The 17,532-nt window shown below is 41.9% G+C and overlaps 1 protein-coding gene across 3 annotated transcripts in view; it reads right to left on the bottom strand.

Annotated features, from left to right (window-relative positions):
* Window positions 1-8,795: 8,795 nt before the first annotated feature.
* PSMF1 (proteasome inhibitor subunit 1) overlaps window positions 8,796-17,532 on the bottom strand; it is a 61,838-nt gene continuing 53,101 nt past the window's right edge. For 2 of the 3 annotated variants that reach the window (XM_033962695.1, XM_033962696.1), the window contains exons 7-8: window positions 16,704-16,865; window positions 8,796-9,190 (exon numbers count right to left, since the gene is read on the bottom strand). In XM_033962695.1, coding sequence (XP_033818586.1) covers window positions 9,139-9,190; window positions 16,704-16,865 — 214 coding nt within the window. In that variant the 3' untranslated portion in view covers window positions 8,796-9,138. The other variant, XM_033962697.1, reaches the window with a different exon arrangement.

Here is a 17,532-nt window from a genome sequence, read left to right as displayed (position 1 = left end):
TCTGTCCGACAGCCAGTTTCTGACCCAGTTCACCACTTTGGGTCCTAACTTCAGCCCTTCAAGTTTGTTCAACAGCCTCTTATGAGGAACTGTATCAAAGGCTTTGCTGAAATTCAAGTAAATTACATCTAGCATATGTCCTCGATCCAGCTCTCTGGTCACCCAATCAAAAAATTCAATCAGGTTCGTTTGGCATGATTTACCTTTTGTAAAACCATGTTGCCTCGGATCCTGTAACTCATTAGATTCAAGGAAGTACACTATCCTTTCTTTCAGCAACACTTCCATTATTTTTCCAACAACTGAAGTGAAGCTCACCGGCCTGTAGTTTCCTGCTTCATCCCTGTGACCACTTTTATGAATAGGGACCACATCCGCTCTCCTCCAAACCCCAGGAATCACTCTTGTCTCCAGAGATTTGTTGAACAAGTCTTTAATAGGACTCGCCAGAACCTCTCTGAGCTCCCTTAGTATCCTGGGATGGATCCCGTCTGGTCCCATTGCTTTGTCCACCTTCAGTTTTTCAAGTTGCTCATAAACACCCTCCTCCTTGAACGGCGCAGAATCTACTCCATTTTCTCATGTAACTTTGCCAGACAATCTCGGTCCTTCTCCAGGATTTTCTTCTGTGAACACAGAACAGAAGTATTTGTTTAGCACATTTGCTTTCTCCTCATCACTCTCCACATATTGGTTCCCAGCATCTTTTAGTCTAGCAATTCCATTTTTCATCTTCCTCCTTTCACCGATATATCTGAAAAAATTTTTGTCTCCCTTTTTTACATTTTTAGCCATTTGTTCTTCCGCCTGTGCTTTCGCCAGACGTATCTCTCTTTTGGCTTCTTTCAATTTCACCCTGTAGTCCTTTCTGCTCTCCTCTTCTTGGTTTTTTTTAAATATTTCACGAACGCCAACTCTTTCACCTTTACTTTCTCAGCCACTAGGTTGGAGAACCATATCAGCTTCCTTTTTCTCTTGTTTTTATTGATTTTCTTCACATAAAAGTCCGTAGCCATTTTTATCGCTCCTTTCAGCTTAGACCACTGTCTTTCCACCTCTCTTATGTCCTCCCATCCTAACAGCTCTTTCTTCAGGTTCTCTCCCATTGCATTAAAGTCCGTACGTTTGAAATCTAGGACTTTAAGTATCGTGCGGCCGCTCTCCAATTTAGCTGTTATATCAAACCAAACCGTTTGATGATCGCTACTACCCAGGTGAGCACCCACTCGAACATTAGAGATACTCTCTCCATTCGTGAGGACCAGATCCAATATCGCTTTTTCCCTTGTGGGTTCCGTCACCATTTGTCTGAGCAGAGCCTCTTGAAAGGCATCCACAATCTCCCTACTTTTTTCCGATTCCGCAGACGGAACATTCCAGTTCGCATCCGGCAGGTTGAAATCTCCCAACAGTAGAACCTCCTCTTTCCTTCCAAACTTTTGGATATCCACAATCAGATCCTTATCAATTTGCTGCGATTGAGTCGGAAGTCTGTAGACTACACCCATGTAGATAGAAGTTCCATCTTCTCTTTTCACAGCGATCCATATCGCTTCTTCCTCTCCCTAGGTCCCTTGCATTTCAGTCGCTTGGATATTGATCTTTACATAGAGAGCTACTCCTCCAACTTTTTAACCATCTCTGTCCTTTCTAAAAAGATTATATCCCGGTATGTTTGTATCCCATCCATGTGATTCACTGAACCATGTCTCTGTGATAGCGACAATATCTAGATCTGTCTCTAACATCAGGGCTTGCAGATCATGAACTTTGTTGCTTAGACTGCGAGCATTTGTGGACATCGCTTTCCAGCGATAATCTCCTTTTTCGTATGGATTTTTGTTTCGTTTCACTTTCCGTTGCAATACTAAGAAATGAGTTGCTGATACTGTTTATGTTCCAGTCTTTACTATTATCACATCTTTTATTTTGCTTGGAGTGGTCTCTATAATTCTCCTTCATACATACACCACCTCCACCTTCTAGTTTAAATGCCTAGAAAAATATTGTCTAAATTTCTCTGCAAGGTTTCTTTTTCCTGCAAGGTAGTAATATGCAGCCCATCAGTGCAATATAGCTTCTTGTCCTTCCATATATTTCCCCATCCTCCTCTGTACATGAAGCCTTCTTGATGACACCAGGCTATGAGCCATCTATTACAGTCCTCTGTGTTTTTCACTCTTTGCTCTCCCTTTCCATATGCAGGCAGTATTTCAGAAAAAGCTAAAGTCTTTACAAAAGGTTTCACGCCCTCACCAAGCTCCCAAAAAGCTTTCTGTGCTGCAAGTGTGGAGTTGTTGGCCAGGTCATTTGTTCCTAGATGGATAACAACATCAGTGTTAAAATCCTTAGTTTCTTCCTTAATTATAGTCTGTATTTGCCTGGAACTCCTGGTAGCTGAGGATCCTGGAAGACATTTCACTATTTTGGTCTCCTCGCCTTGTGTTCCAAGGTTAATGGCCTCTGATGATGGAATCCCCCAACAGTAATAGTTTTCTGTTTTTGGCTTTTTTATTTGTGCTTAAGAGTGCGCTTGTTCTCTTGAGTTACCTTCATTGGTTCCAGTCCCTTCTCCCTTCTGTTTTCTTGAGTATCGCAGTGCACTAGTGGAGCGAAGGAATTCTGTAGAGAAGGTGTTATTGCAATGCGCTGTTTCAAGGTATTGCTCAAAAGGAGATCAAGCGTTTGCAGATAATACAAAATACTGCTATCAGACTTATTACTAATGCAAAAAAATTTGATCATATCACTCCTCTCCTCAAGGAGGCCCATTGGCTCCCTGTTGCCCATAGAATAATTTATAAGCTCTGCCTACTTACATTTAAATCTCTTCAATCAAAATTTCCTGCATTCCTTTATAAATTACTAATTCCTTATTCTTCCAACAGAACTTTAAGATCAGATAAACAGCGATTATTAACAATTCCTTCATTAAAAATAATCAATACACGTCGACAATACATCTTTTCAGTTACAGCTCCCCATACTTGGAATTCTCTCCCTATCTATCTACGTGAAGAATCTAATTTGGATAAATTTAAAAGTAATCTTAAAACGTTTTTATTTAATGACGCCTTTATTACTTAAATTTTTTCGGTCTTTCTTTTATTTCATAATAAATTTTTTTTTTTTTCTTTATTCTCCTTTATCCCACCAACATGTGTTTTTCCCTTACTTGTTCTCTACTTTACTCAAATATATTGTAACTTCCCCCCTTCCTTACCCTATTGTTTCCATTTTGTCCAGTAATGAATTTGTTTTGTCTTGTTTGTTTGTTTTTATGTAAATTTTACATATTGTAATTTTAAACTTTTGTTAATCGCTTTGAAATTGATAAAGCGATCAATCAAATACTTATTAAACTTGGAAACTTGGAAGATTCACAAGTGGCTCGATGCTAATAGATTAGCTCTTAATGTTAGCAAAACAAACGTTATGTTCTTTCCCTGGAAAGACAGTTCTAAACTTATTTTTCCAATCTCTATTAAGGGTACCACTTTACAGTTGATAAGTAACATCAAGATTTTAGGGGTTATCTTTGATGATAAACTAACCTATCATAATCACATTAGTAATATTGTTAAATCCACTTTTTATAGACTTAATCAAATCCATTCAGTATCTACATTTCTATGTCCAAAATCTCTTAACATTCTAATTCACTCTTTGATTATCTCAAAAATTGATTATTGCAATGCCCTATTCAAGGGAATAGCCCAAAATGAAATTAGACATCTACAGATCATTCAAAATGCTTCAATAAAACTAATAATGAAAGCTAAGAAATTTGATCACGTCACTCTCCATCTTAAGAAAATGCACTGGCTCCCAGTAGCGCATCGTATACAGTATAAACTAAGCCTACTTAACCTTTAAGTCTCTGTTATATAGAACTCCGGCTTTCCTCTACAAATCATTGATTCCCTATATCCCAACCGGATTATTGAGGTCTATTGATCAACATTTATTAGTTATCCCTTCACTTAAAATTATTAATACATGGCGGCGGCATTTTATTTTTTGTTACAGCTCCGCAAATATGGAACTCCCTCCCTATTTACTTAAGAGAAGAAAACAACTTAGATAAATTTAAGAGCAAACTGAAAAGCTTTCTTTTCAAGGATGCTTTTGATACCTAAAAAAAAAGTTTGATTTAGAGTTTCATTTCATCTTCATAACCTTTTTAAGGTTCACTGTTTATTCCCTCCCTATTGTTTTTTTACCATAATTGTCTTCTTTTCTACTAGCGATATGTATTTCTTACCCATCCTCTCCTGTCTTTTTAACATATTTGTACTGTTAGTTCTTATCAGGTTACGTATGTTAGTCTGTTTAGTCTATTTGTTTTGCTGCCCTTTTAATTGTATATAATTTTAATGATTTGTTCATCGCTTAGAAATTTGAGTAAGCGATCAATCAAATATACAATAAACTTGAAGAGACACCTGATCTGGTCTGCACTTTGAAATATTAATTATTGGCATATGACATTAGGAAAATTATCAGCAATCACTGGCATATTCTCGAAAAACATTCATGTTTCAAAGATATACAACCAACTACAGCCTTCAGCAGGAACAGGAATTTGAAAGAGAAACTTGTTCCATCCTTTTTGGGTTCAATTCCCCCCACAACACCAGTAACATAACTGACATCACACATGCGATAAGTATAGCATTTACCACCATGCTTAGTAACAGACATTTCATAAATCCAAGAAATGGATGTAATTTTTTCCTAAGGCATGATTCTACCTGCAATTCAACTCATGTAGTGTACCTGATACAAGGTCTATGCAACAAGATATATATATTTATATTTATTTATTTAAAAAAACGGTTTACAAAACTGTTACATACTTAAAACAAAAAAGGTGAAAACAGAAGGATTCAATTCTTCCAGTAGATCATCAGACAAGGAGAATCAATGCTTAAAGGAAAAACAAAAAGAAAGCAAGGTACCTGAATAATTGAACATAGGAATTGCTTAAATAGGGACACGAAATGGGTAACTCCACTGGAGACTTGAACTTTATTGTACTCAAAATGTTCATACTAAGTATAAGGGATGGTGACATTGACTATGCTTTGCTTCAAGAACAAAAATTTATTTTTAACGGTCCTAACCCTCATGGTTTAAATGAAGAATTAGATTTGACAGTTTTTCTCTGGGGTCATTGATCACAATTATCCTACACTGGAAATTCTATATATTGAACTTTTTTATATGGTTTTATATGTATTGTGGTTTTAAGTTTATGAATACAAATACAGATTGTCTATCCCACTCCCCACTTTCTCTTTTCCTAGAAATCTAATCTAATCTTCCATTTGTGAGTCGCACATACCTATACAGGCTCAAGGTGACAGATCAAAGAGGATGGGGAAAGTAGTAGGGGAAGGGGGCATGGAGAAGCAAGAGGAGGGACTTATAAGTAGGGGGTGCTATACAGAAACTAAGACAGTTAATTGTCAAAGAGGTGAGTTTTCAGGGTTTTTTCTGAATGTGGTGTAGTTTGTCTCTTTCCGGATAGCTTCTGGTAGGTCATTCCAGGTTTTTACACCCAGATAAGTTAGCATAGAGTGGAAGATTAACTTCTAGTGGAGGTATTTTGTGGATGGCAGGTTTAGTTGGATTCTGTTAAGGATTCTTTTTGATATCGAACAAACAGTAGAGAATAGTTGGATGAGAGGGGCTGCTGAGTTTCTGTATAGAATCTGGTGTAGGATAAAGCACAGTTACTTACCGTAACAGGTGTTATCCAGGGACAGCAGGCAGTTATTCTCACATATGGGTGATGTCATCTGACGGAGCCTCGATGCGGACACCTCACAAGCAGACTTGCTTGAAGAAACTAGAAGTTTGAGTTGCCTGCACCGCGCATGCGCGAGTGCCTTCCCGCCCAGTGCACAGGGCACGTCTCCTCAGTTCAGATAGCTAGCAGAGAAGCCAACCAGGGGAGGTGGGGAGGTTGTGAGAATAGCTGCCTGCTGTCCCTGGATAACACCTGTTACGGTAAGTAACTGTGCTTTATCCCAGGACAAGCAGTAATTTGGGCTTGTAGGCCCTTATGGATTAATATCGCTACTCTGCCCTTTTGGCATGGGTTAGATCAGTGGTTCCCAACTTTGTCCTTGAGGACCACCAGGCCAATCGGGTTTTCAGGATAGCCCTAATGAATATGCATGGAGATTTGCATGCCTGTCACTTCCATTATATGCAAATCTCTCTCATATTCATTAGGGCTAGCCTGAAAACCCGATTGATCTGGTGGTCCTCCAGGACAGGGTTGGGAACCACTGGGTACCCAACCCATGCTGTACAAAGCTTGGAGTACTCCAAATCCATTACTTTAATCACCTGTAAACAGGCAATGTCTGCAGCATACCATTCTAATTGAGAATCTTGGTTCGTTTTATTGGGGAAGAGATTCCAGACACATTCCATGATATTCTCTTTAATTTAGAGGAGCCTATTTAAGAACCTTACTCCATACTAATCTGTCAAGTAATATATAATATTCTCCGGGCTCCCAGCATATGCACAGGGCAATGCAAAGAAAATGAGACAAAGTCTTACCTTCAGTGAAACACAAGTTCTTTCTATAACCCATGTCAGCGCACTGCCCCATCAGCAAAACATTGCTGGGTATAGTGCCAAGCAATGATACCCCCACTCCCCCAAAAAGACATCAACATTACCAATATCCTACAGCATGACTCATCTCTACCCCGACCCCCTTCTCCATATACAGGATCGAAAACAGAATAACACAGAACCTTCTCCCAACCCCACCCCTCCTGATTTATATCTCCTCCCCTCCCAATACCCAAAAAGCAAAGAATTGTTTCCAACTTCCCAAATGAACCAGAAGTCTGAACATTTGAGACATGCATTGATGCCCCCTCCCGCCACCACTAGACAAGAATCCTGGCTTTCCCCAATTGTCATATACCACTGATAACTCACTCAGGAGCATGCATCATTCCATTTATGAACAGTCACCACTTAGATGACCTCCACCATGAGTCACCTTCCCCCATATAGACCTGAGACCCCAAAAACACTGAACATCAAACTTGCATCACATTCATTCACACTCACCCCCATTCAAACCCCAACATCTTTAGTCACTTAATAGTCACAATCAAAAGTGGTATATAAGCAAGCAATGAGAACATGTGTAAGCATCTGCAATAGCACATGCGTACTCATAAATGTAAAGGCAGGAAGCTCAGCTTATGGCTTCCTCTGCTTCTGTGCCTGCAAAACCACCCCCCTCAGCCCCATGCCCCAATCCAATCCATTCACTGCTCCCAAGCTTCAAACCCACAATTCCAACCATATTGTATAAGCAATAGACTTAAGTTGTATGTAATCCCTAAAAAAACATCATTCACCCATACCCATACATGCACGCACTCATATTCCAGCCCATGCTAACATACGAAAAAAGTAAAGTTTGCACATATTCAGTGAAATAACATCTTCAAAACTGGCTCAGTAAAGTCTACAAAAAGTCAAGCTGTAGACATTGTTGGTTCCTCCAGTACCATATTAACAAAATCCTTAAGCTGCCAATTCAGAATCCGAAGTGATCCATTTGCCGCTGAGAAGACCTTCAAAATTACATGATACAATAGCATAAGGTGGATCTTATGCTCATATAGTTGGGAGCAAATAGGTGAGAAGCAGCACTACTAGTCCAAAAGTGCAGCAGAATAATCCTGGAAAATCTTTACCGGCATTTCTTCGAAACAGAAAGTCATGCTTAAGTTTATATTGGTGCAAGACCGTAACCTTAGGAGCACAATTGTGGACTTTTGCAATCGCTGCACGGGCCGCTTACGTCCCTCCATCCTACAACCCTGTCTTTAGGCATATTCAAAGTAAGGGCAACTGTTCTTATAGCCATTGCTCTAGTGCCAAAATCAATCTGGCCTTAGGGATGTATTCCAGGAGACCAATAAAGCAAAGATTGTCCCTTTGGGAGTGGTTCTTGAGATCTACCTTCTCCACTAGCCTATGTAGCTGCTTCTGCTTGGCTACCACCTCCATTGATGCTGCCATTGCCATATCCTCCACCAATGTCACACAGGTCTCCAACTCTCCCGTGTAGCATGAGGTTTCAGCTAATAAAGACTCTAAATTCGACATCTGATCCAACTGTTGTGTGAATTGGATATCTAGAGCCCAAACCGCTGCCAAAGTAAGCTCTGTGATACATTGTACTGATATACAGTGGCAGAGCTTTCTCTCCTGGGCTGCTCGCCATCTTGTCTTCAGTATCCTTCTCTTTTCGTGATCCTTTTGTGCTCATGACTTTACAATTCATAAACAAATAAGTGATTTGCCCACCAAAAGAATAGATAAATTAAAATGATGAGAACAGTTGGGACCCAGAATCCTGGAGCAAAGCTGAAATATGTTCTGCTTCGCTCAGTGCATCATGTGATTCCGCTACTCCTTTTATTTGTAAAAAAAAAAATTCCTGTCCAAATTCAATATAATTTAGTCTAATAAACTGCATGCTTAATAAACAAAAAACAGGGAAATAATCCTCCACAAATAAAAACTATTGATCAAAACAAACCACACTTGTGAAAAGAAAAAATGTATAATCATTCACTTACATACATATAGATGTAACAACTCTTATATCATACTGAAAAATAATGTCACTGCAAAAACGTAGGTCTGCATGTGGGAGCCTGATGAGCTTACAGCTGTAATGTGTCTCCTCATCCAGGCCCATGGTCCAATATCACCAGAAGAATTAGAAACCAAGAAAATAATTCAAGAACACCAATTAATGTTTATTCACAATATTATTCCTAAACTAATAAGTACACAAGACAAAATATTGCTCATCCCTTGGAGTAGGGGAGGTTGTAACTAATGAAGTGGTTTCTCTATAGATCTAACAGGTAAAAGTTATCCTGTTGACCTTTTCTCAGTTATGAAACCATAAACTAGTTCTGAGGCAGTGTATATTTGCAGCATACTAATCAAATCCTGCTGCTATTTCTCCTGCCACAGTCGCATCTTTTCACTCCTTTTGCTTGTTGCAGATTTCAGAACCAGGAAGATGATAGAGAACTCACAGTCATATCCATTCCAACCTGGGCAACTCTGTCCTCACATAAACATATCATCATATCCCGGAGGGGAGAGGTGGTCTGGATCTGGTCTACAATGGAAAATAGGATCAATAAGACAAAGAAAAGATTAGGCTCTTACCTTGATAATCTTTCTGGTAGAAAGGTACATCAGTCTTGACCGGTGGGTAATTTTCCTCTCTAACTGTGAGCTGTGTAGAAGTCATCTACCTTTTTTGGTTTCGTCCCCTTCCTCACTGGGCTGTGCTATAGCTTCTCAGTTTGTCTCAAAGTAGCTGTATAAGAGGAGAAATAAGGAGGGGGTATGGGGAAACTTCCTGCCAAATCACTTCTGTTCTGTTCAGCATCAATTATTTTTAAACAATGTCAATAAAAACCAGCATGGAAAACAAGGTGGAATGAATAAGCCACCTACCTGAATGCAACTAGCATTAACACTTATGGAGCTATCATACTCTCACTTGCCTCTTAGCAATAGAAATGTCTCTTTACTCTTCAGACCTATATGACAAGAGAAGATCCCAACCTTTATAGACATGTACTTGAGACAGTAAAGCAGGCGAAAACAATTGACAGGGTGAGCCATCAAGACCTATGTTCCTTTCTCTCAGAAAGATTATCGAGGTAAGAACCTAATCTTGCCTTCTTGTGCAAAAGGTACATCAGTCTTGAACAGTAGGATGTACTAAAGCAGTCCCTTGAGTCTAGGTTGAGGCAGATTAGCTTACTGTGTGCACTGAGGACTCAAATGTGACATCCCTTTGTGCTGTCAAGGCCACTCTGTAAAACTTCGTAAAAGTGTGGAGGATGGATCATGTAGCTGCTCTACAAATCTCCCCAGGCAGTACAGCCCGGGATTCTGCCCATGAAGCCATACTTCTAGTGGAATGTGCCCTCAGAGAGATTTTAGGAAATTGGAAGACTGGGCGTTCAAGTGGCAGATGAAATTTAATGTGGACAAATGCAAAGTTATGCATATTGGGAAGAATAATCCAAATCATAATTACCAGATGCTAGGGTACACCTTGGGGGTTAGCGCCCAAGAAAAAGATCTGGGTATCATTGTAGACAATATGATGAAACCTGCTCAATGTGTGGCGGTGGCCATAAAAACAAAGATGATGCTAGGAATTACCGTGTTTCCCCAAAAGTAAGCCCTACCCCAAAAATAAGCCCTAGTCCCGGGATTTGCCAGCAACTCTTCAACCCGGCTGCCCTCCCCATTGCGCAGCCAAAATCCTGCTGACCCTCCATCCTTCCTTCCCTGCTGACCATGAACGAACCCTACCTTCAATCGAAGCAGCGTTGGGATGGCAGCACTCTAAACAGGCTGCTTAGAGTACTGCTGGACCGATGCTGCTTTGGTTGAAGGTAGGGCTCATTCGCGATCAGTGGGAAGGGAAGGATGGAAGGTCAGCAGGGGTTTGGCTGTGTGGTGGGGACATGGGATGCTCAAGGGTTCTGCTGCACAAGGGATGGGAGGGAGGGAAGGATGGATAGAAGCTGGGCAAAGGTTATGCTGCACGATGGATGGGACGGAGGGAAGATAGAAGCTGGGCAAACTTCTGCTGCACAGGGGGATGGGAGGGAGGGAGGGGAGGAAACAAGATGCTGCACATGTGGGGGAGAGAAAGGAAAGAAGAATTAGGGTGAGGGAGAGAGAGATGATCATGTGCATACCCCAAAAATAAGACCTAGTGCTTTTTTTGGACTGTCTTATTTTCGAGGAAACCCGGTATTAAAAAAGGGATTGTTAAGACTGTTATAATGCCTCTGTATCGCTCCATGGTGTGACCTCACCTGGAGTATTACTTTCAATTCTGGTCTCATCTCAAGAAAGGTATTGCAGAACTAGAAAAGGTTCAAAGACGAGCAACAATATGATATAGGGGATGGAATGCCTCTCATATGAGGAAAGACTAGAAAGGTTAGGGCTCTTCAGCTTGGAAAAGAGATGGCTGAGGAGAGAAATGATTGAAGTCTACAAAATCCTGAGGTGTGTAGAATGGGTATAAGTGGATCGATTTTTTACTCTGTCAAAAATTACTAGGGGACATTCGAAATTACAGAGACATAGTTTTAAAAACAATAGGAGTAAATATTTTTTCACTCAGAGAATAGTTAAGCTCTGGAACGTGTTGCCAGAGGTTGTGGTAAGAGCAGATAGCATAGCTGGTTTTAAGAAAGGTTTGGACAATTTCCTGGAGGAAAAGTGTTACTGAAACAGATATGGGGGAAGCCACTGCTTGCCCTGAATCGGTAGCATGGAATGTTGCTAATCTTTGGTTTTTTGCCAGGTACTAGTGACCTAGATTTGCCACCATGAGGACGGGCCACTGGGCTAGATGGATCATTGGTCTGACTCAGTAAGGCTATTCTTATGTTCAATGTATGCTAATGAATATCTAAAATCTCAGCTTTATTCTTTTTCTTTAAAAATGTTTTTCTTTTTCTTTCATACATACATAAAGTGCTTCAACATTGTAGTCATTTGTGCGTGAGTGACAAACTTCAGTGGTTATTCAAAGAGCTTCTAAACGTTCATTTATAGTCTTTCTTTGAATTAAATTTTGTTTATAACCACTGAATAAAGGTGACCTTGTGCAAAAAGTGCTGTAGTGCTGTGCTTTAAGCTCCTTCAGGTTACATTTACCCCCCAACTCGAGTTTCGAGAATTTCTTCGTCAGGAGGGGTACTAGGAGCATAAAAGCAATATAAAACATAAATTACTAAATGCTTTTACAACTCACATACTCTATTCTGTTACACCATAAATTTAAACAATTGTTTTAAATAGTTGAATATTGCATATATTGTTTCATACCTGTTAATCGGCTCTCTCTCATGGGGAGGACAAGCAAAACCGGCTCGTTTCTCTACCTGTCCCCTCATTTATATATCATCTCCAATTACCTATTATCCTAACCGGAATATCTCCCTCTGAACCGGAAGTGAATCATTTACAGAGCAATCCATTCTACTTCCATGTTTAAACCTGTGGCGTAAATGTGATGAGTTCAGTCTCTCATTTGAAAGAAAGCTCCGCAATGAGAAGGCATAGGCTGAAGTTAAGAGGTGATAGGCTCAGGAGTAATTTAAGGAAATACTTTTTTACAGAAAGGGTGGTAGATGCATGGAACAGTCTCCTGGAAGAGGTGGTAGAGACAGACTATGTTTGAAATCAAGAAAGCAATGGATAGGCACAAGGGATCTGTTAGAGAGAAGAAGAGATAATAGTTACTACGGATGGGCAGACTGGATGGGTCATTTGGCCTTTATCTGCCATCATGTTTCTATAGCGGCTAGGGCTCTTCAGCTTGGAGAAGAGATGGCTCAAGGGGAATATGATAGAAGTGTATAAAATAATGAGTGGCGTGGAAGATGTGAATCACTTGTTCACTCTTGGAAAAATACTAGGACTACATGGCATGTGATGATGCTACTAAGTAGTAGATTTAAAACAAACTGGAGAAAATATTTCTTCACACAATGTGTAATTAAACTCTGTCCTTACACACCACAGCTGCATGTTAATGATGATGTATATGTTATGATGATAAATAAGTGCATATGAGCACATCATTAACATGCAGCTATGGATGAATATAAAAAAGAAACAATATTCTGTACAATTGTCAATTTATAAATCAGCGTCTTCTCCCCACTCTCTCTTCCCCATTTCCCTTCAGCGTCCTCAGCCCACTCTCTCTCCACTTTCCTTCAGCGCACGCACATAAAAACAAGCAAGTAATTTATATCATTTTCATTCTATTCATTCATAGAAATTAAAGTCTAAATAATCCCAGTCACATAACAAAACATGATTTTACAAAAATAATTCCCTGCACAGTCAAGCCTGCAAGGATTACTAGATGTCTTTCAGCAGCTCCCCTCCCTCCCTCCCCCTTACCTTTATGGCCAAGTCAAAATGATCTACCAACAATAAAATTTTAAAAACACAAAGCACGCTGTACGCAGAGAAAATGTTAATTATCATTTATATTCCGCAGGTTTTCAAAGAGGTCAAGGCAGATGACTTTATGCAATGTCACCTCAGTAACAATTATACAAAAATAGACAAATATTCCCCCTCCCTTTTTACTAAAACGCGATAGCGGTTTTTAGCGCAGGGAGCTGCGCTGAATGCCCCACGCTGCTCTCAACGCTCATAGGCTCCCTGCACTGAAAAACGCTATTGCGGTTTAGTAAAAGGAGGCCATAGTGCAAAATATAGACAGCATATATAAATTCTCAAAGCAGACACATTTTGATCACTAAATTGAAAATAAAATCATTTTTCCTACCTTTGGTAATTTCATCAGTCTCTGGTTGCACTTTATTCTTCTGACTGTGCATCCAATATTTCTTCCCTTCTTTCAGCCTCCTGTATGCTTCCTCTCCTCCAGACCTCATCCCCTCCCCAAACTTTTTCTTTGTTTCACCCTGCCCCTTCTTTCTTTTTCTCTCTCTCCATACCCCCTTTCTTTCTGTATGTCTGTTTTTCTCTCTCTCTCACCCCGCCCCCTTCTTTCTTTCTCTCTCCACACCCTCTTTCGTTCTGTATGTCTGTCTTTCTCTCTCTCTCCGTTCCCCATTTTTCTTTGTTTCACCCTGTCCCCTTTCTTTCTTTCTGGCTTCCTGTCCTCCCCTTTCTTTCTTTCTCCCTGCCCTCCCCTATGCCACCACCATTGGGAAAATGCTGTCACCGCCACTGGGGAATAGGCTGCCACTGCCGCCATCGGGAACAGGCCGGCGCCGAGTTCACCCTGCTTCTCTTCCCTGCGGGGCCAACCAACTCTCACCACCCGAAGTCAATTCTAACGTCGGAGAGGATGTTCTAGGCCAGCCAGGCAGCGATTGGCTGGCCCAGAACATCCTCTCCGACGTCAGAATTGACGCGAGTGGCGAGAGTTGGTCGGCCCCACAGAGAAAAGCAGGGAGAACTTGGCGCTGGCCTGTTCCTGATGGCAGCGGTGGCACTCAAGTGGCTAAAGAGCCGCAGTTTGCCGGCCTAGGGAGAACACTGGAGGGTGGCCAGCTGTGCACCCCCTTGGGATGTAAACCCGGGGCGGGGCGGACCGCCCCACCCTCCCCCACCTTGGTATGCCACTATCTGTACCTCACTCCCTCCCTACGACCAAAAATTCTTTCTTCTATTCCCCGTGTACACAATCATCTATTTCCCTCCCTCTCTCCCAAGTCCATGCCTTTTGTGTCCAAAAACACATTCCCTCCCCCACCTCAGCATCTCTTTCCCTCCCTTCCTCTCTCCCAAGTCCATGCCTTCTGTGTCCAAAAACCCATTCCCTCCCCCACCTCAGCATCTCTTTCCCTCCCTTCTTCTCTCCCAAGTCCATGCCTTCTGTGTCCAAAAACCCATTCCCTCCCTTCTTCTCTCCCAAGTCCATGCCTTCTGTGTCCAAAAACCCATTCCCTCCCCGACCTCAGCATCTCTTTCCCTCCCTTCCTCTCTCCCAAGTTCATGCCTTGTGTCCAAAAACCCATTCCCCTCCCCCACCTCAGCATCTCTTTCCCTCCCTTCCTCTCTCCCAAATCCATGCCTTCTGTGTCCAAAAACCCATTCCCTCCCCCACCTCAGCATCTCTTTCCCTCCCTTCCTCTCTCCCAAGTCCATGCCTTGTGTCCAAAAACCCATTCCCTCCCCCACCTCAGCATCTCTTTCCCTCCCTTCCTCTCTCCTAAGTCCATGCCTTCTGTGTCCAAAAACCCATTCCCTCCCCCACCTCAGCATCTCTTTCCCTCCCTTCCTCTCTCCCAAGTTCATGCCTTGTGTCCAAAACGCACTCCCTCCCCCCTTTTGTGTTCCGCGTTTGCCTCCCAGCCCATCTTTGCAACTTTCTCAGCAAAACGGAGCACGAGCCGAGAGGCTTGTCTCCTGTTTCCTGCCTGCCCTGCCGCGCACAAATAGCCGATCGGAAGTATTTGACGTCAGCGCTGACGTCGGAGGGCAGGCTTTGCTTAAGCCCTCCCTCAGACGTCAGCGCTGACATCGGGGAACACTTCTGATCGGCTATATGTGAGCAGCAGGGCAGTAGGAGCAGAAGACGAGCCTCGTGGCTCAAGATGTATTGAACTCCGCGGGTCCCCCGTCCAGCTCTCTCCTGTGCACCTGGGACGGATTTCCCCCCCCCCCCTAGGTTCACCACTGAGACCGGCGGTTGAAGAACTGTGGCCTAGGACCCTGGGGGAGCCCGGGCCCCCTGTCAGCTCCGGGCCCCTGAATGCAGGACTGGTAGTACTGCCCTGATGGCGGCCTTGCCCAGGAGTACTAAAGAAACTGGGGAAGAAGGAGAATTGGATAGGATTGTGTCTCCAGATAGTTTAAATATTTCCCAGTTTCTTGAATCTTCTAAGGATTTGATTACTAAACAAGCAACCTTGTTGGTGTCATTTAAAACAGAAATTGAAAAACAACTTATACTTAAATTATACTTTGTGAACAAACAAGTATTGTTCTGTGGACAGCAACTAATGATTTTTCCTGATGTGTACAGACAGACACAACATAGAAGGAAACAGTTTCTTCAGCTTAAACCTAAGGTTATAGCTGTGGGAGCTACTTTTTTTTTTTTTTAATTCCCTTGCAAGTGTGTAGTAAACTATAAGGCTGATAAATTTGTTTTTGTTGATTCGTCACAATTGGAGAATTTTTTGATTGATAAGGTTTCATTGAAAGTTTAAGATACTAATGTTATTGTTGAAGAAAGTTAAGGACATAATGAAATGGGTCACATTGCATGTCAAGGATGACTGTAAACTATTTCCTATATAAGTTTTCCTTCATTATACTTTTCTACTGAGCGGCCTTTGTTAATGTGGACTTTGCATAAGTCTTAATTTGAATTTTAAGTTGTCTTTTTCCTTTTGAACTGGTTTTTCATATGCTTTTCCTGATTTTGTTATTGTTGTAACAAATATTAATAAAAAATATAAATAAAAAAAAGAATTGTCATGATATTAGGAAAGACATAAGGAGTAGTTTGAACATTTTTGATTTGCTAAGGAGTAGAAAGTATTATAGGTGAAGCTTGAGACGGATCTGGTTGTGTTATATAGGTTTTATGTATTTTTTGAAGAGTAGGGTTTTTGTTTCTTTTCTGAAGGTTTTATAGTCTGTGATTGAAGACAGCAGATTGGTGAGTTGTCTGTCCAGTTTTGCTGCGCTGATGTCTAGTAAGATGTCATACAGTTTTCTTCATTTGACATTTTTGGTTGGCGGGTGTGTGAATAGTGTGTGGGTTCTCCTTTGTCTGGTTGAGGTGGATTGAGTTATATTTAAAATGTGCTGCAAATGAGAAGTAGGTGAGTGCTCAAGAAAATGTTTACAAATGTCTTATCTGTGTTTAAAAGGGATATGGATAAAATTACTTGAAGATAAGTTCATTAACAAAATATTGGCCAAATGGACTTGGGGGAAGCCATCTTTCACCACCAGAATTAGTAACAAGGAATGATCTACTGTTTGGAATCTAATGGATTCTTCCTAGTGACCTCAACTAGCCACAGCCAAAGAGGATTCCAGACTCAAAGGACCTTTCATCATCTGCCCTACACTTTACTCACCCTGGACGGCTAGAACTCATTGGTCCAAATGGATCAAATCTGGCTCCAGGTGGTACTGCTCCTGGTGGAAGATGACTTAGTATTCCAGAAGAAGAATCAAATCCAGCTCGTGGGAACCCAGATCTCAGTGGATCAACAATCATTCCACCACCACTTCGACCTCTAGGAAGAGGAAGAACACAAGAGTTAGGAATTCCTGGGACCTGTCCATCTGGCCAACTTTCTTAAGGTGTTGGGGCGGGGTCTTAAGGGGGGGTGTCAGAGGTGGGGGTCAACTGGTGGGGGGTCCATGGGGTTCAGGGGGGGCCAAGTGGGGGATCAGGGGGGCGATGTTGGGAAGGTGACGAGGGCTTGGGCTCCCTCCTGCCCCGATCATGTCAGGAGGGTCACGGTTCGCCGAGGCAGGAGGGCTTGGGCTCCCTCCTGCTCCGATCGTGTCAGGGGGGTTGCGGCTCACCAAAGCAGCAGGATTTGGCCTCCCTCTTGCCCCGATAGTGTTGGGAGGGTTGTGGCTCGCCGAAGAAGGAGGGCTTGATCCTGCCTGATCTGATCGGGGGGAGGAAGGGTGGATCACAGCAGGAGAGATTAGCTATCTCTACCGCGATCGTTGCTGGGGGGGGGGTGGATTCTGCAATCGGTGTTCTTTTTGACAGACACTGGTTACAGAATCCAGCTTTTAGGCGAAGGACTGGCTCCTCCTTCGCCTAAAAACTCTTGTGTTGGGCATTTGGGACTTGGGCTTTTTTTTTTGGTTGGTTATATGTTGTTAGTGTAAACATGGTGGTGGTATGACCATTTAAACAGCTGAACATAGAGGCAGGCCATTATC

The sequence above is a fragment of the Geotrypetes seraphini genome, chromosome 11, assembly GCF_902459505.1.
Source record: "Geotrypetes seraphini chromosome 11, aGeoSer1.1, whole genome shotgun sequence".
NCBI classification, from domain to species: Eukaryota; Metazoa; Chordata; class Amphibia; order Gymnophiona; family Dermophiidae; genus Geotrypetes; species Geotrypetes seraphini.
This window is presented reverse-complemented; position numbering and strand designations above follow the sequence as displayed.